This window comes from Ceratotherium simum, chromosome 31 (assembly GCF_057802395.1).
Source record: "Ceratotherium simum simum isolate JZ-2026a chromosome 31, ASM5780239v1, whole genome shotgun sequence".
In the NCBI taxonomy this organism is placed as follows: Eukaryota; Metazoa; Chordata; class Mammalia; order Perissodactyla; family Rhinocerotidae; genus Ceratotherium; species Ceratotherium simum.
In genome coordinates this window covers 33,204,791-33,230,545 of record NC_141930.1, presented here as the reverse complement: position 1 = coordinate 33,230,545, position 25,755 = coordinate 33,204,791, and the positions used below count along the sequence as shown (strand labels likewise).

At 39.7% G+C, this 25,755-nt stretch overlaps 1 protein-coding gene across 1 annotated transcript in view; it reads right to left on the bottom strand.

The window, feature by feature from the left end:
• Positions 1–25,755, bottom strand: part of PXDNL (peroxidasin like) — a gene marked incomplete at its 5' end in the record, with an annotated part of 397,680 nt that overhangs the window by 66,223 nt on the left and 305,702 nt on the right. The window contains 5 exon segments of the mRNA XM_004435754.2: positions 7,540–8,689; positions 8,692–9,030; positions 11,005–11,162; positions 12,910–12,953; positions 12,955–13,019. Coding sequence (XP_004435811.2) covers positions 7,540–8,689; positions 8,692–9,030; positions 11,005–11,162; positions 12,910–12,953; positions 12,955–13,019 — 1,756 coding nt within the window.

Sequence of the window (25,755 nt, the reverse complement as noted above, 5' to 3'; positions counted from 1 at the left end):
TGGGGTGAGGAAATGTTCTCTGTCTTCCCTGGGGCCATGATTACATAGGCATGAATGTTGTTCAGAATCATCAAATTGTATACTTAAAATGTGTGCATTGTACTGCATGTTACTTTTACCATAGAACAATTAAAATTTTAATTTTAGTTTAGTCAGATTTTGGTGATTTAGTCAAAATGCATTAAATTGCATTCAGATGTGGTTTTTTTTGGTAAAATAGAATTTACTAATGAAATAAAGCATATATTTAGTTCATTGTAAAGTTTTCTATAGAGTATTTATTATGATTTTATGTTGTATATAACTAGGAACATTGGACTTATAGTATCTTCATTTCTGTAAGTGTTAAATTTGGATAACATATTGGTAAAGATTTATTCAGTTATTATGATTGTAAAACAATCTAACATAGCATGAATTTTCAAAGGTGGGAATAAAAGCAGATTCTCAAGGAAAGAAATATATATATATATATATTTCATTTCTAAAAGGCAATTACTAACACTCAGTGCAATAAAATCCACACAACTGATGCTAAATTAAATGTCATGCTTAAAGTGTTGAATTAATTGTTTTGCATTTCTGTTTTTGCTGAATGAATGGTCCTGAGTGCCTTCTAAGAACTGGACCTTTGGTGATAACTGAGTGATAACATGAAAGTAATTGGCCTCTTGTCACTTTTTATTTGCTCGGTTGTGTTTTCCTTATTGCAGGGCAACAGATTTGATTGAATGAGCGTTTAATTTTTTAAAATTAGGGTTAAGATAATGCAAGCATCAAACACATATGTGATTTTCTCTGTTGTAACTTTTTGTTCCTTTGTATATAAAATTATAATACATCATAGTTGACTGAGGCCACTATATATTGGATGAAAAAGTAAATTGGTATGGATAAGTGTGAAAACCTAGTTTTCATCTAAGAAAACTTTATTAGATAGGGGTTTCAAACTGAGAATAGTTTTTAAGTCCAGGGCCCCTGAGGGATTGAAATGAGCCTCACCAGGCAGGTCACTCGTCCCCTAATGAACTATCTAGTGTCCATTGAGCTGCGCCATTGTGCTCGGCCTGCACTAGGCTCTGGGGATTCAAAGGTAAATTAGACAATTTATCTGCATCTAAGGCGGATATACTCTTAGAATCTTGTCATTAATTAATATGTTGTCTAGTAAGGCAGACACACAACAGGGTGAAAATGACCAGGAGAGGGAAGGCTCTAAAAATGGCATTGAGAATCAAGCAAGAGGACTTGGTATAGTTGTGTAATATAGTATACTTATAAAATTATTGTTTAGAAGAAACATGGTACTCAGGAGTCTTGTACTAGCTATGCCACGAAAGACCAACTGTATGTGAACTTGGGAGCTATGCAAGACCCGTCTCCCAAGCACCATATGTTTAAAATAGGAAGTAGGAGAGCTAAGGGAGAAAAAATAAATAAATCCTGAACAGAAAGAAGCATAGATAAGAGTTGGAGAAAAAATGCTGGTCCTCCAGAGGCCTGGCTGTATTTAACCAGTTCAGTATCCTCTTGTAACTAAAAGAACAAAGCCACTCCCTCCAACAGGGATAGCAGACAAGGAATAAGAGCAAATGATAGTTTCAAATTTGGGGCCTGCTTTGTGGCTAAGGGAGCATCCATTTGGAGACATGAGTGGGAGGAGCACCCATTTCACATGCCTGGTGAGCCCTGGGGAGGAAAGGCAGTGCTAAATCAATATTTGGTAAATCAATGGAAGACGAGTGTCCATGGCTGGCTTCCAGGAATCTGTGAGTCCTCTAAACTAAAAATACATGTGGAATTTTGGGTGTATAATTTTGTTGTATTTTTCTGCAAAAGAAGGTTCATAGCTTCTATCAGATTTGTAAAATGGTCTTACATGAAATGGTTAAGAATCACTGTTTCACAGTGACTGAAGTTGCATCTATACATACAGTCATGCTTTGCTTCATGACGGGGACACGTTTTGAGAAATGCATCGTTAGGCGATTTCGTCATTGTGGGAAATCACAGAGTGTACTCACACAAAGCTAGATGGTACAGCCTGCTACACACCTGGGCTCTATGGTACTAATCTTCTGGGACCACTGTCATATATGCGGTCTGTCGTTGACCAAAATGTTGTTATGCAGCACATGACTGTACTAAGCATCCAATAAAGGTGAAGGGATGATGTTGATGAAAGGCGCTCTACGGCGGGTATGAATATGAAAGTCAAGAAATTTTTAGAAGAATGAGAGTCAAGAACCCTGAAGAAGGAAGGCCAAGCCTCCCTCAGATGGAAGAAAGACAGAGACAGATGGTGCGAGTTGTTGAGAAGGTATCTCAATGCAGAGTCTGACCTCGGGGTACCTAAGGGTGTAAAAAGGGGAGAGACGAAGTGCTTTTGTTTTTTCATATTGTGAAATGAAGCAGCTATAAGATAGATGTGTGTACTGAATGTAAATCACTCGATTAGTGAATTGCTAGCTTTTCTTCAAACAAGCTGAGGGAGCTGTGCATTCCCGTGACAACGGGCGACAAACTTGTGCTTGCTCAAGAACAGAAGTAACCACAGCCACGAAAAATACACACTCTATTTTCAAGACAGGATTCAAAAATAGCTTTCAAAATGGCTGCTCTCTGAGAATTTATGTTCTCCACTCAATGGATAATTAATTTCACATGTTCCTCATTATATGTTTTGCAAAGAATAAAAAGAAACAGACAATATGAATTTTTAGAGTAAAATAACCTATAAACAGGAAATAATTCATTTTCTATGGTCTTTAACTAAAACCCTTTAAAAAATAAAACACTTTTAACAACAACAACAAAAGATTCCCTGCAGCTCTCGGTAGTGAAGAGAGCAAGAAGCCTGTACATTTCACAAATCCTTCCAGCAAAGGCTGTGGGTCTTTGGATCCGGGAGAGGCGAAGTGAGGAGGGTAGAAGCCAAGGGGTTCGGCACAGCTCGCCTGCTCCTTTCAGAGCTCCTGTTATGATCTCCTTTATCCGTCAGGGCTCCATATACAATCTCACTTGGGAAAAAAGTCTTCCTATCTCTGGGGTGGGATGAGTCCGCTGCTAATTCTAGGACTAGACTCCTCCACGCAGTGCACACCGTCTCTACAAGCCAGCAAGACCAACGGCTTTAGTTTCCCATGCTATCACACTGGCCCTGGGGCCAGGTCTTTCCTCTCTATTTCTAAAACTCGGTGACCTCTGTCCGCCTTGTCTCAGATGACAGTCTTTCACAGATAACTGCCACTCCCCTTCTAGGACTGAGTTTTGACACCATCTCCTCGGAGAAATCCTTCCTGAGCTCTGTGTTTCCACGGCTCCACATGTCACTGAGAGGGGTTATGCGGTTTGTGAGTCCCCCGCACCCCATGCCCTGAGCTCCTTGAGGAGAAGCGAAAGCATCTAGCCGATCTTACTGAAGCGAACCAAAGGATGACTAAAATAACGTCCCCATGTGGCTTTCCTGTGACGACCAGGTGTTGCTCATGGCAAAAACAGTTAGTCATTTGAGGGAAAAGTCTAGCATGGACTTCCACATGTTGTTCTGGCCTTTTACAATCTACCTAAAAGGTCCAATGTAAAGGTACTAATAGAAGGCAACACGGAAAATTAGATTTTACTTCTGGGTGATAAACTGACACAAACTTTCAAAATTAGCTGAAGTGAAGTAAAATCATTAACTTTGTAGACCTGCTGACACATAAAGATGGGGGGAAGTATTCCTGGAATATGAAGATATCATGAGTGTGGATTAAAACTATTAATTAAAGAGCATATCTTCAATTATTATTTTAATCTTTCACTTAGTAGTTAACTGAAAAATCCTATAATCTTAGCTCTAGAAGGACCTCAAAATCTTTTAGTGAAACATCTTGACTTTACAGATGAGAACACGAGAAAATTCATCTAAGGTTGTCCAAGATCGTGCAACTCAATTTGTCTGAACAGAGAGAAAGAACCCGGTCTCCTAACACCACCATGAGGATTCTTGCTGTCCCCCCAATATTACTCTGTGGATTTTCTCTTAATTTTATAATATCATATGTAGCCCTTCTCTTTATCCTAAATATTTTAATTATCACAAAACTTGTACAGTATACAACATGTGTCAGGTATTTTAAACAACTTTCTTCACTGAAAATCCTGCTTTCCAGGGCTCGCCACTCCTGTTGACTTGGATGATGGCTAATGACGTCGGGCAGTGACCCCTTCCCGAGCTGCAGCCTCCAGCTGTTGAGCCGTCAGCTCAGAGTCAGCAGGGTTTACAAACTCGCTTATCACAGCTGTACTTGTGATTTGGATTATGTAACTTAATTAAATATTATGTAAAATAATGAAGTATTTATTTAAAAGAGGAGAGTACTTATTTCTCTGAAAACTAAATTTAATGCTTTGGGAAGGCTTGTCAAAAAAAGAGTCAAAAATTGATGCCAATTCATTGCATATTACATAACTATAACTCCTGGGGAAGTGTATACACTTGTACAAGGAATCTGTGTTTATACCATTGCTTCCATGGCAAATTCTTATTCCCCTTTCAGAACAAACTTGTAATCACAAAAGATCCAGTCTGGCCATAGCTTATACCAAAACCAGGTAACTGAGGACTCCAGTCAGAGGATCTATATCACCGCAGCCACGCCAAAACAAGAAGACAGGCTGTCCTCCACACGGCACAAGCCACAGAACTCACTGTGCCCTCAAAGGGGGGCAGTTAAAATGTGTAACGTGAGCATATGTATTATCTATATGACTCTCTGCTTTGGCCAATTCTTAATCAATCTGTCCTAATTATCTAAAATATGAAGTGTTTAATGTTACAGGTCCGTATTTATTTTGATTCAATGACATATGCTCTACTTTTTTCCAAAATTAACAGACGTGGCGTAGAAACAAAGTCTTAACACCACACTTGTAAATTAACACAAAAAGGAAAAACAGTAAGGAGAGAGTAAAGAAATACTAAGTTAGCATACTTAAAGCCATACCATGCTCATTAGCATAATCAGCTCCTGATAAACTATAATCTACAGATGTGAAGACAGAGACTGTAACAGCATCCCAACTTATTTACTTTACGCTCATAGTTGAATAAACTATAATCTACAGATGTGAAGACAGAGACTGTAACAGCATCCCAACTTATTTACTTTACGCTCATAGTTGAATGAGGCGACGGGTGATATTTTATAAATTTGCTATGAATCACAGGGGAAAGTCAGACACCTGGGCAGCTGAGAGGAAAAGAACATAGCTCGGCCTCCCGGCCTCCCTGCCCCCATTCATGCCGGTCAGCCCTGCTCTCCTCGGGCTGAGGCCACATGTCAGGCTGCGTTCAGTTCCCCTAGTTCAAAGCGCCCCTGAAGCGAGAACAACTCACTGATTAGGTTTCAGAAGGCTCTGCATTATGATCCCAGATGCACTAAAGGAGCACACAGAAAGCCAGATGTGGGAACAGTCATGCGCAGCGACTCTAGCCGCTGGCCATCAGAAAGGCCAGTCACGCTTCGCAACAGCCACTGGGAGGAGTGTCCTGCAGTGGAGCGCCCGTGTCTACACTCCAGCCTAATGTTGTGTGTGACAACGACAAGTGGAGGAAACATTTCTGGTACTCAATAATTTGTGATGAATTTACAAGTTAGCTGCGAATTGAGAAGTGGGACTCGAATTAAGAAGGAAGACTTGCCCCCAGCTGTATTCCACATAGATAATGTGCTCCCAGGACACATGTAAAACACTGATAGTACTACCTACACTGCCACCAGCCTATCTAAGCTGTCTTCGTGCTTCACCCAGACCCCTCCAGTAACTGGAATTCCTTGCTGCTAGCCTCTCCTCCTTCCAGCACATCTTCAGGTTACCATTTCATGGAAAATCTCCCCTCACGTTACTCTCCTGCTTTAGAGTTAAACACAGGAGAAAGATCAATTCCTTTGCATGGCACACAAAGCTGCCCCCTATCACCTGTCTATTCCCTCCTCCTGTCCCCCAACCCTACACCTTCCTGCTCCCATCCCTCTCCCTAGGTTAACGTCTGCTGTTCCCACACCATTCAACTTATCACACTCAGAAAATTCCAAGACCAGATCAAATAGCATCTTTTATCAGTAGCTTGCTGTGAATCTTCCACTTACCTTCCATTTCTCAGCTCTGAGCTCCCGCAGCATTCAATTCCCGTGTCTATGACAGCCCTTTTCACACTGATTACAGCAGCTCCCTGCCTTCCCTGCACGCTGTCAGGCTCTGCAGAGCACGGATGCCATTTCCTTCATCTCGGGTCTCAAAGTCTAGCACAAGGCTGTTTATAGCAGATGTGCAATGTAATAATGATGCCGACAGCTGAAATGATAATGTTATAATAAAACTATCTCCAGGTAACATTCATTGATTACCTATGATGCACCAGAACTGGGCTACGCATTTGATACATTTTAGACAATTTAATCTTCGAACAACTCTGAGAAGGAGGCAGTACTTTCTCATTTTGTAGATATTCTGAGATTCAAAACTGTTGAAATACTTTCCACAAGCTCTCACCACTAATAGGTGATAGAACAGAGGTTTAAACCAGGTCTCTATAAATCCAAAGTCAATGTGCTTTCCAGTAGAAACTTGCAAATTCATGGTACTCTGATTTGTTTTAAATATATTACACGTTTTCACAGTTTGATATTCGACATAAGTATGAGACAAATTCTAGTAGCAAAAAAGTATTTATACCCTTGGTATTACAGAAAAGGGCCTAATATTGACAACTGGCTACCTTATTTGCAAAAAATATTAAACTTGTCTGAAAGATTTCACATTAATATACCTTAATCTATTAGTAAATATATTAGTCTTCTATATTTACCCTACTACAGGCAAAACTTCTTGATGAAATATTTCTTCGTTTTTTTTTTAACATTTTAAAGGATGAGGGGTGGTGAGCAAGAGGAACATTTAAAGCCACTACCTGGAAATGTTTTCTAGTTGTAACTTTAAGGAAAATTTAAATGTCTCATATAGAGGATATAACACTTATACTTCACTGAAAGGCATTAATGATGCAGTGGAAAGACCTTGACTTACATTCTGATGACATATTTAGAATTATTTGTTCTTTTGACCAAAAATAATTTCTGTTTTCATTCCATTACTTTATTTTGCCTAAGAAAGCCTGTGTGATTGCTCAGTTTATTACGAGTCTTAACATCAGAACGTAAGGCCCTATCAAACCAATAAGAGGGCCTTGCTTAGGTTCCCATAGAGCATGAATGAACTAGACAAGCCAACCTCTCCTGGTTGAGATGTACTAGCTGGTTAACAAGAGGCAGCAATGTTTGCATTTGCAAAGAAAGTAGATAGACAAAGGAGGGAAAGGGGGCACTTTAGTCTCTGGAAATCCTTCCTTTAACTATTAAACTTCTCCCTCAATAACAATTACTAAAGGTTCTGCAATCACACTTCCGGGAAACCAAATTGACACAAAACGCCCTTTAACACTTCCACCTCTCCCAAGAAATGTTTAAATCCAGGCAATATTTGCATACTTACTTTTTCAGTTTTTGTCTAATCTCTGAACCTTTAATTTCATTTTGAAGATCTTCAATGTTCTGAAAAGAAGTCAGATTGCAGAAAACTCTGAAGTCAACATACAGAGGGATCCTATGGTCTCGCCCCCTTTGCATGTTGGTGGCAGCCAAATCCAGCGCCAGAGTACGCGCCCTGGAGAATGGCTGCGGGGTCAGCCCCAAGCTGAGCAGTTGGGAGCGCGCCCGGAGTTCAGCGGCCACGCCAAATAGCCCCCGAAGGAGTGGATCTATCCCCCCTTCCTCGATTATTCTGGATGGTGAAAAGAAAGCTTTGTGGAGTGGAAGGTGGCCATCGGGGATTTCACCGAAGGTGCCATTCAGTCCATAAAGAATAGGATTCAGCCAAATCTGAAGGCTGCAGTAGCAAGAGTTAATAATCCCTGCGTTGACGTTGGGGTCGTAGCCTTGGTAATCCCGCAGCATCTCCATGCCGGGCTCCCCCAGGATCTTGGGCAGCCACTGGCCGTAGGTGATGTGCTGCAGCTCCGCGCCTGCAATCTTCCTGGCTTCGTGATAAAGGGTGTCTCCATCCCAGTGGGGGTTGAGGGCGGACAGCTCCGCAGCAACCCTGTTGTGTTCCCGGAACCACAGGGTGTGCATGGCCGTGAGAGCCAGCTGTTCGTTGGCCCTGTGGTCCCCTGCCAGGAAACAGGGGCTGTGGCTGTCCTGCTCGGGTCCTGTGCACTGGGCCTGGGTGGGGCCTGAAGAAAAGGGCAAGTGCTTTCCGGAGGGGGCCCAAGGTAAGCCTGTCTTCAGGCGTCCCCGGGGCGCTGAGTGGTCTCTGAGAATTTGGGATTCCCGCTCTGAGCTGCCGTAAACATTGGCGGCATCAATGTAAGCTGTGAGCTGGTTAATCTGTTCCCGGGCGGACACTGAACTCGTCACCGAGGAGGCCGTGCCGCTGCCACACACGGGGCTGGAGCGTGCAAAGAACACGCACGGCGCTCCGGCGCCCCGGGGGGCGGTGTGAGGAGTGACAAAGGGGAAGCAAGGAGCATCGTTAGTGCACGCGGAGCTGCAGGGCTGCCCATCCGAGAAGCGAGACGTGCTCCACGCAGGCACCGTGTGCTCCAAATCGTCGTCTAGAAACTGGCCCCAGTGCATGAGCATGTGGTGTATCTCTCGTCGGGGATGGCAGGCGCCGTGGCCGCCAGCTCTGTTGAGACCAGCCTGGGCAGCGGGAGGGGACACCGACCCGACAGGCTGTGGCGGCCAGCCCCGCGGGGTGAGTTGAAGCCGTTCTCACAGGCCGGTTTCAGGATGCGCTCAAAGGCGGTCGGCGACGCACCCCACGTGGGGCGCTGCAGGTTGTTACACGTTCCGTCCTGGGTTCTGTACCTCCCGTGGAAACACAGGTCAGAGCAGTTTGGCACATGCCTGTGAGCTGTGCATCCAGATAAATTGGCGATGAGGCTGAGGTAGCGCGGGGACATCAAGTCATTGTAGTGGAATTCTGAAAGGCAGAGCAGCAGAGCAATGAAGAGACCCCTCCTGGAAGGGGAAAGCGGGCAGAACCTCACACTCTAGGCTCGGTGGGGAACGGGCCACTGGGTTAGCAGAAATCCTTCTTAGGTCCAACAATATTTCATTAGGGCAAAACTAAAAGTTCTAATAAAAATAGGGGAGAAACAGTTAGACAATAGTTTCCAAAAGATAGAGGAATTGCTTAGTGATGACTACCTTAGTTATGATGACTAATTGCTAGAATGAACAAAAAGGAAGGAGAAAGATGTTCTCCGTTCCTAACGCCTCCTTCTGTGACTTTCCCAATATAATGTTGGTAAACATTTGTTAATCCTCATCACAGGACTGTGAATCTTTTTCTCCATTTCAGAATTCTTCCTTCTAGGTTTTATACTCCTAGAAGACAGTCTAATATGTGCCAGTGTGGATCCTGTGAATGTTAGCCCACATGATACTTGATATGAAGGGGTTAAGCACTAACTTTTAAACCACAGCAAGCCGTCATTCCCCAGGGAATTTGCCACACAACTTGGAGGTGCCTTGGAGCCACTCTTTTAACAGAGCTTAAAATTGCAGCACAATCCCGAATCTGCAAAGACTATTCACTAAGTCATGCTTGCTAAGAGTTATTATTCCTATTTAATCATCAGAAACTGGCTAATGCCACCTGGACCATTTGTCCTTTATCTCTCTGAAGGCTGGTCCCTGGTTGGGACCTTGGATATCCTAGTCTTGGAGAGACACAATAATCTTCCTGTATACCCAGACGTGGACACTGGGGTCACTTTTAGGGCAAGCTACTCCTGGGAAAAAAAGTCTCAACTTTACAAATATCATAATGTTTATTTCTTGGGAAATGATCGTTAAAGTTCTGGAGGACTTTAAATGAGAAGACGTAGTCAGTTTAGTAACAGACACCGTGAACATTGGATGCACATTTTAGCAAAGCTAAATCTCTGCAGATATTGATTGCTTCTTAATTTCTAGTTATGAATTTAGACTAAATTATTCCTGAAAATCCTTTCTTCTTCTAATAGAGATGTGTGGGTAGAGAACTCAAAGACATCCAAAAAGACTGGGCCTGACCTTCGCCTGGAGCCGAGGAAAGATGTAGAAGCAGGTTGGCTGCAGACCTGAGCGTGGCTAACTCACACCTGGTGCGACTCAAGATTAAATAGCCAGAGGTTCAATTCAAGTGCTAATAGGGACTGATATGGAATTTTCACTCAGATATTTTAGTTAGGGAAGCTTTGAAATCCAAGACATAACGTACTACTAGGGGCTGTCAGATGTACTTTGGAGTAGTTGTACAGAGCAGCTAAGGTATGAGCATTGAGCCCCATATCTCAGCGTATGTTCTGAAAGGGAGTAAAGAAAAGGTGAAGCGATAGAAGTCACTGTCGTGCTCACGGCACAAATAGTGTGTAGCGAAGGGTCACATTCATCTATTTCATTTTATAGAGAAAGGTTTAGAAGATCTGAAAGATGTCTATATCATTCTCATTCAACATATACTAAACAGATGCCTGGTTTTGGAAAGAAATACACTAGAACTTCAGTATAGCAAAGAGAGAGAGAGTAGAGGGGGATACATATGTTATAAGTGGTGGTGAGATAAATTCACTGAGTGACTTAGGTGATTACAATGATGAGTAGAGAGACATTACCCTGGGAATAAAGTATTTTCTATAGGAAGTAGTAATATCTTTTGGATTCGAAATGTAAGTTCACATAAAATGGGACCCCTAGATTTACTACACAAAGTGGCAAAAGTTGACAAGTTTGAATATATATTTATCATGTTTTTGAATTAAAGCTCCTAGGAGAAACATCTACATTCATTTGATAAAAGTGGTAGCAAATAAATTTCTAAATCACATGATGCTTTGGAGATTGAAAGCTGAGGGGTGGTCAGTTTTGCTATGGACAGTAGGCTTAGGACAGAATGCTTCCAGAGCCTGACCTCTGCCCTCCAAATCAACAGCGAGTCCCTGCTTCAAGTGCTCCTGGATCAACTGAAGTGTGTGCTCAAAAATCTCCCCCGCTCTCGCCGTCTCCACGGTAAATGGGTCATCCGGATAACGAAACTGAGCCAGTGGGTCACTACCGGTGCGAGGTTTTCTGCAAATGACAAAAGATATTTGTTTGCAAGGCAAAACTGCAGAACCCATGAATCTCACATATGCTGTGCATTTAAGAATACATTTTCCAAACGTTTGAGAAGAATGAAAGCTCCACCACTGGAATATAAGCTCCACAGGGGAGCTGTGGGTTCCTTTCCTAGTTTGTTAATAAGTGAATCCCAAATGTAAGTAACAGTGCTGAACTCAAAAGATATGTTTCGTAATGAATTAGTGATTGAAATAATAGTTTTCTGTATCTATGGTGGGAGCTGTAAACTTGCAGGGTCCAGGCATGGGTCCTAGGGGACTCAGTCAACTCTCTGAAATAGCGTGCAACACTCTCAGTTTGTGGGGCTCAGCACTTTCTGTCTTTTCTTTCCCTGAATGTAACTGCCTGGAAATTCCCCCTCACCTTGCAGATCCTGCTCAGGCATCACTTTCCCTATAAAGTCTCCCTGACAGCTTTGGCAAGCTACCATCTTTTCTCTTACTTATGTATCCTTATGTGCATCTACTACGTACACAACAAGATATACTTGAATTGCTAACATGTTGTCTCGTCTACTAAAGAAAGACTGTGTTAGGGAGGAGATGTGAGATGATGCCTTACTCATCTTTGTATCCCACGTACCAAGCCCACTGACCAGCACACAGCACTGGTTTATACACATCTGGAGAGCTGAACTGAAAACGTTAGAAAGAATATTACAGTCACTGAGAATGTGCAACTGTTTCAGAGATTGTAGTCAACTGAGGCATGTCTAGTCCTCCATGTCTGGAGCCATAACAACTTGAGATCATAGAATAACAGGAATGATGTTAGCAGCTCACTTTAATTAAGCCCTTTCTATGTGCCAGACACGGTTGAAACACTTGATCTGTATTAACTTATTCAATTCTCCCAGCAAGTATGTCATGAAGTAGATCCGATTCTTATCCCAATTTTATAGGCAAGAAGCCTGAGGTACAAAGATATTCAATCACTTGACCAAGGTCCCCCACATAGTGATGAAGTGAGGAATTACAGTAAGATTACAAATGGGCAGTGTAGTGCTAGAACACAAGTCCACGACCACCATGCCTCACTGTGTGGGGATAAGCAGGGAGCAGAGCGATACTTGATTATGGCATTTTGAGGCGTTCCTTTCTGACCAACACCTATAAAGACTGGGTATATACTTTATTCGACTATGAAGACAACAATCATGTCTTCTTTAATATGTTCAGTTCTTGCAGAGCATTCCAGATGCCTCCATCAGGACAACTGGGGAGTTTACGGAACTGGAAGGCTTCACTAGTCTAAAGACGTTCTGATTCAAATTACAACAAACCCAAACACTGCATATCCTAAGCAAAATTTTCACCTGTGGGCTTACAGTTTATGACCAGGTGTGTTCAACCTGACAATCACTCTCAGTTCATGGATTGACAGGAGAACTGGGTCTGATACCATCTGGTGGATGCTGGCGTAACAGAACCCAGCATGACATCTATTGTGGGACCATAAAGAGTATATCTGTGATATAAATTAATGCCATTTAGATTCTATGCGGAACAAGTTTCATTCTCTTTGAGGCTGAACTGGCAATGATGGCTAGCCCATAAGGTGGTAGGCGCACACGAACTGAAGAAAACACGCTTTGGCAATCTTATGCATTAACCTTGTTGTGATTTACGGACATTATAAACACTAAGCAGAACTGAAGTGAAAACAATTTTGTAATCAGAATAAAATAAATTCTGACTGTGAAAACAAATGTCTTCTCATGGAGTTAATTGCACTCTCAACCCCTCTGCACAGCATCAAGAATGGAAGATTCAACAAAGTCATCTCCAGCTTGCCTACCCTGTGTTGCTTTGAAAATCAATTCCATGCTTAAAAATATCAAACAGACCTTGAAGTTAGGAATGATGTGATATAAATAGCATTACAAAAAGTTCTAAGACAGTAAAAATGTTAGAGAGTATCCACATGATGCTGTCCATTGCAGAGAAGTAGGTCATTATTCTGAAGCAAAGCTTCTACCAACAATAACAGCATTATTTAGGTAAATAAAGCATTCCAAAACCTAGTAAAGCTGGTGAAATATTTCCTTTTCACAACACTGATTGAAATGGAATTCAAGTGTGTTAACAATTTGTCATCTTGGGGAAGGTAGAAATGCCTATGTCTTCAGCCACCTTGCTTTAATGTTAAACATTAAAACAAAGTAAATATTATCATATCCCTATGGAGATTTCTTAAAGCAAGAATTGAACTCTCAGTAAGATTTCAGTGAAAAATAATTCATGCTGTTTCTATAGCTCTTCAATGTGTCTGAATTCTGTCAAGTTGAATATTATAGACAAAGGAAGCCTTTCACTTAGAGTTGATAATCATCAACATAGCGAATCTTCTCCAGATGATGGTTTAAGAAGTTTAACCTTAAAGGAAATAAAATGCTAAATAAAGATGATCATGGATAAATATTTAAAATTAATATAAGAAAAATAATCAAGCATATCCGTGTTATTCAGTTTATTTTTGAGAATATCAAAAGTATAATAAAAATTTATATAACATAGAAAAACAATAACTTTTTAGCACTGTTAAATATTGAAAGCAAGAGTAAGTATAGTTTCAGAAATTGAGTTTGAAAATAATGTCATTAAAGAGAAATAAAAGAGATGAAAAACAAATAAAAATAGGAAGAGTGTGTTTTACATATTATCAATTATATATTAATACATATTATATATTGTACTATGTAATATAGTATTAAAATATTACATATACATATATCTACATATGTGTGAGTGTATGTATATTTATGTTTATATATTTTGTAATAGATAGGTCCGAGTAGCATTCCAGATCTGAGCATTATGAGAAAATTCCTTTATATTATGACCATATATACATACTAGATTGGTTTATTGTCCTAAAAAGATCACTAGCATAAACAATTTCAAGAAAAAAATACCAGTAGTATGGATATTCTAAGAAAAACAGTAAGGTCAATGACTGCTGAAAGATGTTCTTAGTCAACCAGATTGTGTGCAGTAATTATGAGCTGGAGGCTACATCGCCCGTTTAACTCGGTCTTTATCCTGCCCACAGTATGGAAGCTCCAGAATGTCAGTGCTACCTTTTCTAGTCTAAGAAACATTTTGAATTGACCATACATTAGCTAAAGATAATTGAAAGAAAAAAAGACAAATTGATTGATGTGATTATATGAAACTAATAATTTCTGTTCAGGAAAGAACATGAATAAAAAACGTAAAAAGGTCATAGACAAATGACATAATGGGTAACAATATTTGCAATTTCTAAATTCTGACGCAGAATGAATATTCTATTTCATACAAGGAAATCTTGTAATGCCTTAAGAAATAATATGTACAGACGAGTTATGAGAGGACACCCTGAAAGTTAAGAAGTATATAACAGATGTTCAAAATCACGTATAACCTCAGAAATAAATTTTAAAGTATTAATAAACTACCATTTTATGCTTATTCTGGCAAAAATTTAAAAAGCTGATTAGTGCAGAGTTTTGGCAGGGTAAGTGGACATAGGCAGGCTGGTGAGAATGTAGAACTGATGCTTCTATTTGCAACATTTTGTTTAGTGATGTTTGAGGGTTCTGTTTTTACTTAGTAAAACTGCATATGTGCACACTCTCTCACACAGCAATCTCATTCTCACACATATATCTAGAGAAATTCTCATACAAATCCATAAGGGGTATAAATGTGAATGTTCACTGCAACTTTGTGTGGAAGGAATTGGAGAAAATTGTTAGTGCAGCAACAGAAGTGTGGGCGAGAAAAACATGGTGGATACACAGTATGGACTATCATGCCGACTAGAATTGGATGAATGCTCACATGAATGGATGCTAAAGAGAGTGTTTAATGTAACAATTAGAAAACTAAAAAAAATAACCACAAAATGATATAGTTAAAGTATAGTTAAATGCATTGTAGTTGTTACATATACAGTAAGTATGATGGGAGTGGGGTATAAACATACAAGGAAATGAATTAATTAACCAATTAAGCAATCAACATAATCACAATGATTATGAGAACACTGAACATTCTCAACATAGCTACATGAATCTGGTTGTGATATGTTAAAAAAAGTCAGTAAGAATGAGCTACTTAATTCATTATTTTTACTTGGAAATAAAGCAACTGAGATCAATCAAATCAATCTGTGCTGGCATGTAGGCTGACTTGATTATTTAATCAAGATGTTAAGCCTTTTCTCTATCACTTCCTTTGTACTCTCGCACTTGTGAACTTTCAGTATAGAAAGTGCCATGAATCGTGTGCTCTTATTCATGACAATTATTGCCATTGGACCACTGCACCTGGGTCATAATGTACTATCAGAGGTCTACTTGGATTTGGAAGTGAGAAAAGTTGTGTGCTAGGATCGAGTTATCACACTGCGCACAGTGGTACTGAGATGCCAGACAGAAGGTAGGAATTGATATTTAAATTTCAGGAAAGCATCATTTAACATATTAATCTGAATTTTATTTGATTGATAATTTTGCTTTTATTCTATTTATAAAATACTTTTGCAGTTATATTTGTATAAAATTTACAAGCATAAAGTATTTGATGATAACTCTTCATCTTTTGACTCATTCAAAAAATAGAATTAATGAGACTTGCTCAGCATATGGTTCAGGACTGATGTGGTTACAAATGTGATTATCACATAAAAAAGGCACACAAAGTTCTTTGAAAACTACATGTCACAATGCAAATATGAGGTGCCTTTCAATGATTCTTGTGTTCTAAACCAACAGGTAATCTACATCCTCACATAATTATCAATTGATACTGTGTAGTCCTGTCATTTCCTTCAACTTGACTTGCTGTTTCTCTGTATTAGTAGGAAACCAGCAAGTGTGCAGATGAGGAAAGGAGGAGAAAGCAACAAGAAAGGTAACATAATATGTAAATATTCTTTGAAATAATTAAATTCTAAAGTGCACAAAAAGAAAACACATGAAAGTTGTTTGTTCACAGATTCTTAAAGGAACATTAAATATGTAATACGTTCACACAGAAAATACTCTTGGTAACATTAACTCTCACTTTTATGTCATTTTAATTATGAATTTTTTTAAGTTTCATAGTTTAGAGTAAAATAAAATAACCTTTTTATTATTCATTTAGTTTCAGTATTGTTTGGTTTGGTACAAATTGCAAAGCGATTTCCATAAATTTCTTCAGAACAGCACTGCATTATGCAAAGTAAATTCAGTTTACTGGGGCAAATTAGAATCAAACAATACTTTTATTATCTTATTTGTCTCAAAAAACACCTCGATTAACGGCATAAGGGACAGAATGATCAGAAAATTCTGACATATTCTCCATCTTTTTATGCAAAATTTTGCAGAGGTGGAGAGAGAACTGGAACATTTTCCTTTGTTGAGTTTTGGGGTTAAGAAAAAGAAAAAAAGGCCTCAGTAGGGTTACAAAATAAACACGTTTCAAGTTGTCTGATGAGCATCTACTTTTAATTCTGCCCTCTGTCTCCTCCACTGAGGATAAAGTCGAAAGATAAACTGGAGTCCTTTCAGAAAAGGGGGCTTAGGGCAAACAGCCCACCCACTGTGCTGCGCCCACCATGTCAAAGGCCTGGCTCTGCACGACTGGGCACAGAGACCAGAGGAGGGCACTGAAACGAAGCCGCTGTGCTCCTGCTATAGCTCTCACCACAAACTACCTAGGCCTCAGTGACAGCCCAGGGTCCTTCACAGTTGCCAGCAGAGTTTTGGAGTATTCTTTATCTTCCCTCCCCCCCTAGAGAAAAGTAGCCAGATAACGGAACTATCGTAACTAAATAGGCCTTATCACATTAAATCTTCCCCTCAGAAGAGTGGCACCGACTACCCCTGACACTTGTGAGGGCTGTCCTCAGAGACCAGATACTTCCACAGCATGCAAATTGACATCAATGACTGTCTTTGCCACATAATTGTCTTTGAACAGCAACAACTCTGCCTTACACATCATTTGCATCATTAAATATGTAAATAGGTTCACTGTCTTGCAGGCTCCACTGTTTTCCCAGAGTCTGAAAAAGGAAAGACACCAACTAAATTTTTTAGGTTGATGTTTGAGATATGACTTTTATTTTGATTATTGTCTTTTTTTTAATAAATTCCAAACTATCCAAACACTACTACACCAAAAATGTGAAAATGCTACTTACTGATCTTGAAATTATTGCTAAAATATTTGAAAACATGTGGCTTACCTCAGAATAGACATATGTGTTTGTTATAGATTTTATGTATAAATGGATGAGAAATGTGTTCAACATGGATAAAGGCATTATAAATATATGTGTATATATACTAGGTGTATGCAGTTCTTTACAGAAATATTTCACCATTCATTGTATTATTAAAGTTTAGCCAGGTAAACAAGATTGCCATGTATCTATCAATTATTACATAAACTAATTTATACAATATTCAGAGTAAATTAACAAATATAGTAAAATAGCAATTTAAAATAATTCAATTAGAGTGATGGAAGTCAAGATGGCGGGGTAGGCAGTCTCTGAACTCACCTCCTCCCACGGACACAGCCAATTTACAACTACTCGTGGAAAAATTACCCCTGAGACAGAACTGAAAACTGGATAAGAGGAACTTCTGCAACAACGGACAACCCTAATTGAGGTGGAAGAGGCAGAAACTCCCTTCTGGAGAGAAACAACGCCGCCTTCAAAAGCCGCCAGCATCACGGCTGCCTGGCAGCAGCTCACAAGTCCGCAGCCTCCCTGGAGGCACGGGGCCCTGAGCCGGGGAGCACCCCCGCTGAGGGCATTTTGTGGACCCAGCACAATAGAGGCGAGTGGCATAATATCTGACTTTGCCTGCTACTAAAACATTGGGGGGCACCCCCAGAAAACCCGGTTCACAAAGACATTAAAACCGGCTCTTAAAGGGCCTGCGCGCAAACTCACTCGTTTCAGAAAGCAACCTAAAATCACCAGAAAGAAAGGTGCACAGTGCTTTGGTGAAAAGAGACTCACCTAATAGGCCCTGTGTGCATCTCGGTGAGAGGTGAGACCTCTCCAGGGACTAGGACATTGGCGGCGGCCATTGTTGAGGCCTGGTGTGGGCCTGCTGATACAGACGCCATTGGAGTTCTCCCTGAGGCCTGCTAGCCCAGGGTCTGCCCCATGCGCTAGAGCACCTATTTAATCCAGCTCAGCCAGGCCAGGCAGCCCACCCTTGAGACTGGCCCCACCCAACAACAAGCCCTCAGGCAACTTGTGGGCCTGCATAGATTGGTGACTGGATTCTCAGCAGCCTGGCAACTGAGCCGACATCAGTGGGGTAGGGTGTGCACAAGGATCAGGTGGAGAGTGTGGGGCAGTGGTGGAGTGTGTGGGGCTCCTGCCGTGGAGAGACTGGGTCTGCTTCGGGAGGTTGGGGCGCGCACACGGGGCAGGACTGTGTTGACTGTGTGTGTGGACCTGTGGGTGGCAGGGCTTGTCAGCTGCAGAAGACTTGTGCTTCTCAAAGACCCACGTAGGAGGTTTGCCCCACCATCCAAAGCCTGAAACAATTGGGTGCTCCCGTGCCTGAAGCCAGCCCCACCCAGCTGCAATCCTCAGAGAGCTGACAAGAGACATAAAGGCTGGAGGCTTATAGCAATTGTAAGGCCCTGAGCCTAACAACCTGCCACGGTGGGGGCCTACTCACTTAAAAGAAATACTGCAACACAAATGTGGTATCAGAACTTGCAGCCAACTGTGCTGGGGCACCCCACACCTGATAAAGAGACTGAAGGGCCCACAACAACTACAAGCAGCTGAGCATTACAACAGCTAGCCGGAGCAAAACTCAGCCTCCCTGGGCGCCTACAGGGAGAGCAAACAGGCCACAACAGAAGGACAGACGTAGACCACATAGGGGTCACCCCTGGAACATTGAGAACTGAGGGAAGCACATGGCAGACCTCCTAAGCCATCACTTACATAAGGTCACCTATCCAAGAGCAGGAGATGTAGCTGACCTACCTAATACGTAGTCAGAAACACAGGGTAAGGGGCAAAATGAGGAGGCAAAGGAATACATTCCAAGTAAGGGAACAGGACAAAACCCCAGAAAAGGAACTAAGTGAAACAGAAATGAGCAACCTACCCGACAGAGAGTTCAAACAAAGAGTGTTAAGGATGCTCACTGATCTGGGGAGAAGAATAGATGAACTCAGTGAGAATGTCAACAAAGAAATGGAAGATATAAAAAAGAACCAATCAGAAATGAAGAATACAATACTGGAAATGAAAAATTCACTAGAGGGACTCAAAAGCAGAGTAGAGGATACAGAAGAACGGATCTGCGAGCTGGACGAAAGACTAGAAGAAATTACCCAAGGTGAACAGGTAAAAGAGAAAAGAATTAAAAAGAGTGAGGACAGTCTAAGGAACCTCTGGGACAACATCAAACGCACTAACATCCGTGTTATAGGTGTCCCGGAAGGAGAAGAGCGACACAAAGGGGCAGAGAATCTATTTCAAGAAATAATAGATGAAAACTTCCCTAACCTAAGGAAGGAAACAGACATCCAGGTATAGGAAGCACAGAGAGCCCCGAACAAGATAAACTCAAAGAGGCCCACACCAAGACACATCATAATCAAAATGTCCAGAATTAAACATAAAAAGAGAATCCTAAAAGCCGCAAGAGAAAGTCAAGTTACATACAAAGGAAACCCCATAAGGCTATCAGCTGACTTCTCAGCAGAAACCTTACAGGCTAGAAGAGAATGGCATGATATATTTAAAGTGCTAAAAGGAAAAAACTTAAGCCAAGAATACTCTACCCAGCAAGGTTATCATTCAAAATGGAAGGAGAGATCAAAAATTTCCCAGACAAGCAAAAATTAAAGGAGTTTGTCACCAAGAAACCAGTGTTACAAGAAATGTTAAAGGGACTGATTTAAGGGGGAAAGAGAAGACCACAAATAGGAAAAATTACCTATTTCCATGATAAGAGGGTAATGGATACAAATGCACAAAAAAGAGGTTAGATATGATATCAAAAACATAAAAGGAGGGAGGAGGGGAGTTAAAGAGTAGAGCTTTCAGACAGAGGTCAAACTAAAGAGACCATCAATTCTGTATAGAAGAAGAAAGGAACAGAGAAGGACTACTAAAACACTGAGAAAAAACAAGTTAAAAAATGGCAGTAAGTACATACTTATCAATAGCTACTTTAAACGTCAATGGACTAAATGCTCCAATTAAAAGGCATAGGGTGGCTGATTGGATAAAAAAACAAGACCCATATATATGCTGCATACAAGAGACACACTTCAGACCTAAAGACACTCACAAACTGAAAGTGAAGGGATGGAAAAAGATACTCCATGCAAATGGCAATGAAAAGAAAGCTGGGGTAGCAGTACTCATATCAGACAAAATAGACTTTAAAACAAAAAGTGTAAAAAGAGACAATGTCATTACATAATGATCAAGGGAACAATCCAACAAGAGGGTATAACACTTGTAAATATCTAAGCACCCAATGTAGGTGCACCTAAATATATAAAGCAATTATTAACAGACATAAAAACAGAAATAGACAGTAACACAATAATAGTAGGGGACTTGAACACTCCACTTACACCAACGGATAGATCATCCAAACAGAAGATCAATAAGGAAACATTGGCTTTAAATGATACACTAGAACAGATGGACCTAGTAGATATATACAGAGCATTCCATCCAAAAACCAAAGAATACACGTTCTTTTCAAATGCACATGGAACATTCTCCAGGATTGATCACATATTAGGCCACAAAACAAGTCTCCATAAATTTAAGAAGATTGAAATCATACCAAGCATCTTTTCTGACCACAACGGTATGAAACTAGAAATCAACTATAGGAAGAAAATCAGAAAAGCCACAAATACATGGAGATTAAACAAAATGCTACTGAACAACGACTGGGTCAACGAAGAAATCAAAGAAGAAATCAAAAAATACCTGGAGACAAATGAAAATGAAAATACGACATGCCAGAACTTATGGGATACAGCAAAAGTGGTTCTAAGAGGGAAGTTTATAGCAATACAGGCCTATCTCAACAAACAAGAAAAATCTCAAATAAACAATCTAACAATGCATCTAAAGGAACTGGAAAAAGAAGAACAAACCAAGCCCAAAATCAGTAGAAGAAGGGAAATAATAAAAATCAGAGCAGAAATAAATGAAAGAGAGACCAAAAAAACAATAGAAGAAATTAATAAAACCAAGAGCTAGTTCTTTGAAAAGATCAACAAAATTGACAAACCTTTAGCTAGACTCACCAATAAAAAAAGAGAGAAGGCACAAATATGTAAAATCAGAAATGAACGAGGAGAAATTACAACAGACACATCAGAAATACAAAAGATTATAAGAGAATACTATGAAAAACTACATGCCAACAAATTCGACAATCTGGAAGAAATGGATAAATTCTTAGAAACATACAACCTTCCAAAACTAGATCAAGAAGAAGTAGAGAATTTGAATAGACCAATCACCAGTAAGGAGATTGAAACAGTAATCAAAAACCTCCCCAAAAATAAAAGTCCAGGACCAGACGGCTTCCCTGGTGAATTCTACCAAACATTCAAAGAAGACTTAATACCTATCCTTCTCAAACTCTTTCAAAAAATTGAGGAGGGGGGGAAGCTCCCTAACTCATTCTATGAAGCCGACATTACCCTGATACCAAAGCCAGACAAGGACAACACAAAAAAAGAAAACTACAGGCCAATATCACTTATGAACATCAATGCAAAAGTCCTCAACAAAATACTAGCAAATCACATACAACAATACGTTAAAAAGATTATACACCATGATCAAGTGGGATTTATTCCAGGGATGCAGGGATGGTTTAACATTCGCAAATCAATCAACGTGATACACCACATTAATAAAATGAAGAATAAAAATCACATGATCATCTCAATAGATGCAGAGAAAGCATTTGACAAAATACAGCATCCATTTATGATAAAAACTCTGAATAAAATGGGTATAGAAGGAAAGTACCTCAACATAATAAAGGCCATATATGACACACCCACAGCTAATATCATCCTCAATGGTGAAAAACTGAAAGCTATCCCTGTAAGAACAGGAACCAGACAAGGATGCCCACTCTCACCACTCCTATTTAACGTAATACTAGAAGTCCTAGCCAGAGCAATCAGGCAAGAGAAAGAAATAAAAGGGATCCAAATTGGAAAGGAAGAAGTGAAACTGTCACTATTTGCAGATGACATGATTTTATATATAGAAAACCCTAAAGAATCCACCAAAAAACTTTTAGAAGTAATAAACGAATATGGTAAAGTTGCAGGATACAAAATCAACATACAAAAATCAGTTGCATTTCTATACACTAACAACAAAGTAGCAGAAAGAGAAATTAAGAATACAATCCCATTTACAACTGCAACAAAAAGAATAAAATACCTAGGAATAAACTTAACCAAAGAGGTGAAAGATCTGTACACTGAAAACTATAAAACATTGCTGAAAGAAATTGAAGAAGACACAAAGAAATGGAAAGATATTCCATGCTCTTGGATTGGAAGAATTAACATAGTTAAGATGTCCGTACTTCCTAAAGCAATCTATAGATTCAATGCAATCCCTATCAAAGTTCCAACAACATTTTTCACAGAAATAGAACAAAGAATCCTAAAATGTATATGGAACAACAAAAGACCCCAAATAGCTAAAGAAATCCTGAGAAAAAAGAACAAAGCTGGAGGTATCACACTCCCTGATTTCAAAATGTACTACAAAGCTATAGTAACCAAAACAGCATGGTACTGGCATAAAAACAGACAAAAAGATCAATGGAATAGAATTGAAAGCCCAGAAATAAACCCACACATCCACGGACAGCTAATCTTTGACAAAGGAGCCAAGAACATACAATGGAGAAAAGAAAGTCTCTTCAACAAGTGGTGTTGGGAAAACTGGATAGCCACATGCAAAAAAATGAAAGTAGACCCTTACCTTACACCATACACAAAAATTAACTCAAAATGGATTAAAGACTTGAATGTAAGACCTGAAACTATGAAACTTCTAGAAGAAAACATGGGAAGTAGCTCTTCGGCATCCGTCTTTGCAACGTTTTTTCAAGCACCATGTCTGACCAGGCGAGAGAAACAATAGAAATAATAAACAAATGGGACTACATCAAACTAAAAAGCTTCTGCACAGCAAAGGAAACCATCAACAAAACGAAATGACAACCTAACAATTGGGAGAAGATATTTGCAAACCATACATCTGATAAGGGGTTAATCTCCAAAATATATAAGAAACTCATGCATCTCAACAACAAAAAAACTAACAACCCAATTAAAAAATGGGCAAAAGACCTGAACACACATTTCTCCAAAGAAGATGTACAGATGGCCAACAGAAACATGAAAAGATGTTCAAAATCATTAACTATCAGGGAAATGCAAATCAAAACTACAATGAGATATCACTTCACGCCCATCAGAATGGCTATAATCAACAAGACAGGAACAACATGTGTTGGAGAGGATGTGGAGAGAAGGGAACTCTCATACACTGCTGGTGGGAGTGCAAACTGGTGCAGCCACTATGGAAAACAGTATGCAGATTCCTCAAAAAATTAAGGATAGAACTACCATATGATCCAGCTATTCCACTGCTGGGTATTTATCCAAAGAACTTGAAAACACCAATGCATAAAGATACATGCACTCCTGTGTTCATTGCAGCGTTATTCACAATAGCCAAGACTTAGAAGCAACCTAAGTGCCCATCAAGGGACGAATGGATAAAGAAGCTGTGGTATATATACACAATGGAATACTACTCAGCCATAAGAAACGATGAAATCCAGCCATTTGTGACAACATGGATGGACATTGAAGGTATTATGCAAAGTGAAATAAGTCAGAGGGAGAAGGTCAAATACCATATGATTTCCTTCATTAAGTAGTAGATAACAACAACAATAATCAAACACATACAGACAGAGATTGGATTGGTGGTTACCAGAGGTGAAGGGGGGAGGGAGGAGGGCGAAAGGGATAATTCGGCACATGTGTGTGGTGATGGGTTGTAATTAGTATTTGGATGGTGAACATGATGTAATCTATGCAGAAATAGAAGTATAATGATGTTCACCTGTAATTTATACAATGTTATAAACCAATGTTACTGCAATATACAAAAAATTAAAAAAATAATAAAATAAAATAATTCAATTATCAGTTTCATTTCATTGATATATTTGAGTAAATATAAATAATTAAAAAGTTTTGATACTCCATAGTTCAACAACATCAGTTGTTTTGAAACAGATATTTTGTCTAGACAACGCCAAATATCTGGATTAAAATGTCAGATAATCAGTAAATTATTCATTCAGATTTTGAAAAATAACTAGATCTCACATGAATAAATAAGTTAATTGATGTATAGAACTTGGAACACATGGTAAATGTCCAATAAATGTTAACTACTTTTTATTAGTAATATTAGTATGAGTTTAATACATGTTATTTACTTAACATAAGAGAAAAGGTCTCACTAACTTAAAATCAACTAACGCAACCTTAATTCTCATTCAGTTTAGTTCAACAATAATTTGTTGGGTTGAGGATATGGTCGAAGTGGAGAATATTATACGTGGGAGGATCATTTAGAACGCTATTGCAAAAGCCTAGATGACCAAAGGATGGACCATGGAAGAGGAGGTCACTAGAGAAGAGAAGCGGAAAAGAAGCAATATTTGGAGGAAAGACTGGTGAGGCGTGGTGGTTGAGGAAAAGGAGGAGAAGGGAGGAGAAGAAACCAGGAGGGGCAAGGATTCCTGCTTATATGAATATGGATGAGATCACAGGGCTGCTAGGAGGAAGTAGGATCTTGAGGGTAAAATGAGGCGTTCCATTCAGAATATGCTCAAGATCAGTTTCTAACATCTGGAACGGGGAGGACTGTGGGTCAACCACAATGAAAAGTCCAACAAATAATTAGATATTCAACTCAGAATTCCAGGAAAGACAACATTGTTTAGATTTATTTTTCTATAATTAAAAACAGTATGTGCATGTTATTCTTGCTCCAAAATCGTTATTTAATAAATTTTGTGTCACCATTTCCTTTGTAGCCTTGTCCACCTGTTATTTAAATGTGTCAGTGGTAAGTATTCTATCATGTAGACATGCTGTAAACAGCTTCTGGACTGTTGCATATTTGTTTTCAAATATTGTTGCATATTTGTTTCTATCATAGAAACAGAAATTCTATGCCAAGAAGGGCTCTTGAAAGTGTCCAATTCCACCTTTTTAAGAAATGAGAAAATTAATTCCAGTTATGAGTCTGTAAGGTATCCAAAGTGGCTGAGATCAACACAGCTAAGTCTGATGACTTAACCTGGGTTTTTTTCCCACTACCTCAAACTTCTCATCTTCACCTTTAATGTCTTTTGTCCTCAGTTAGACTGAACCATTTTCACGAGCAAGAAATGAGCCTATACTTCACAGCACTTAACAGC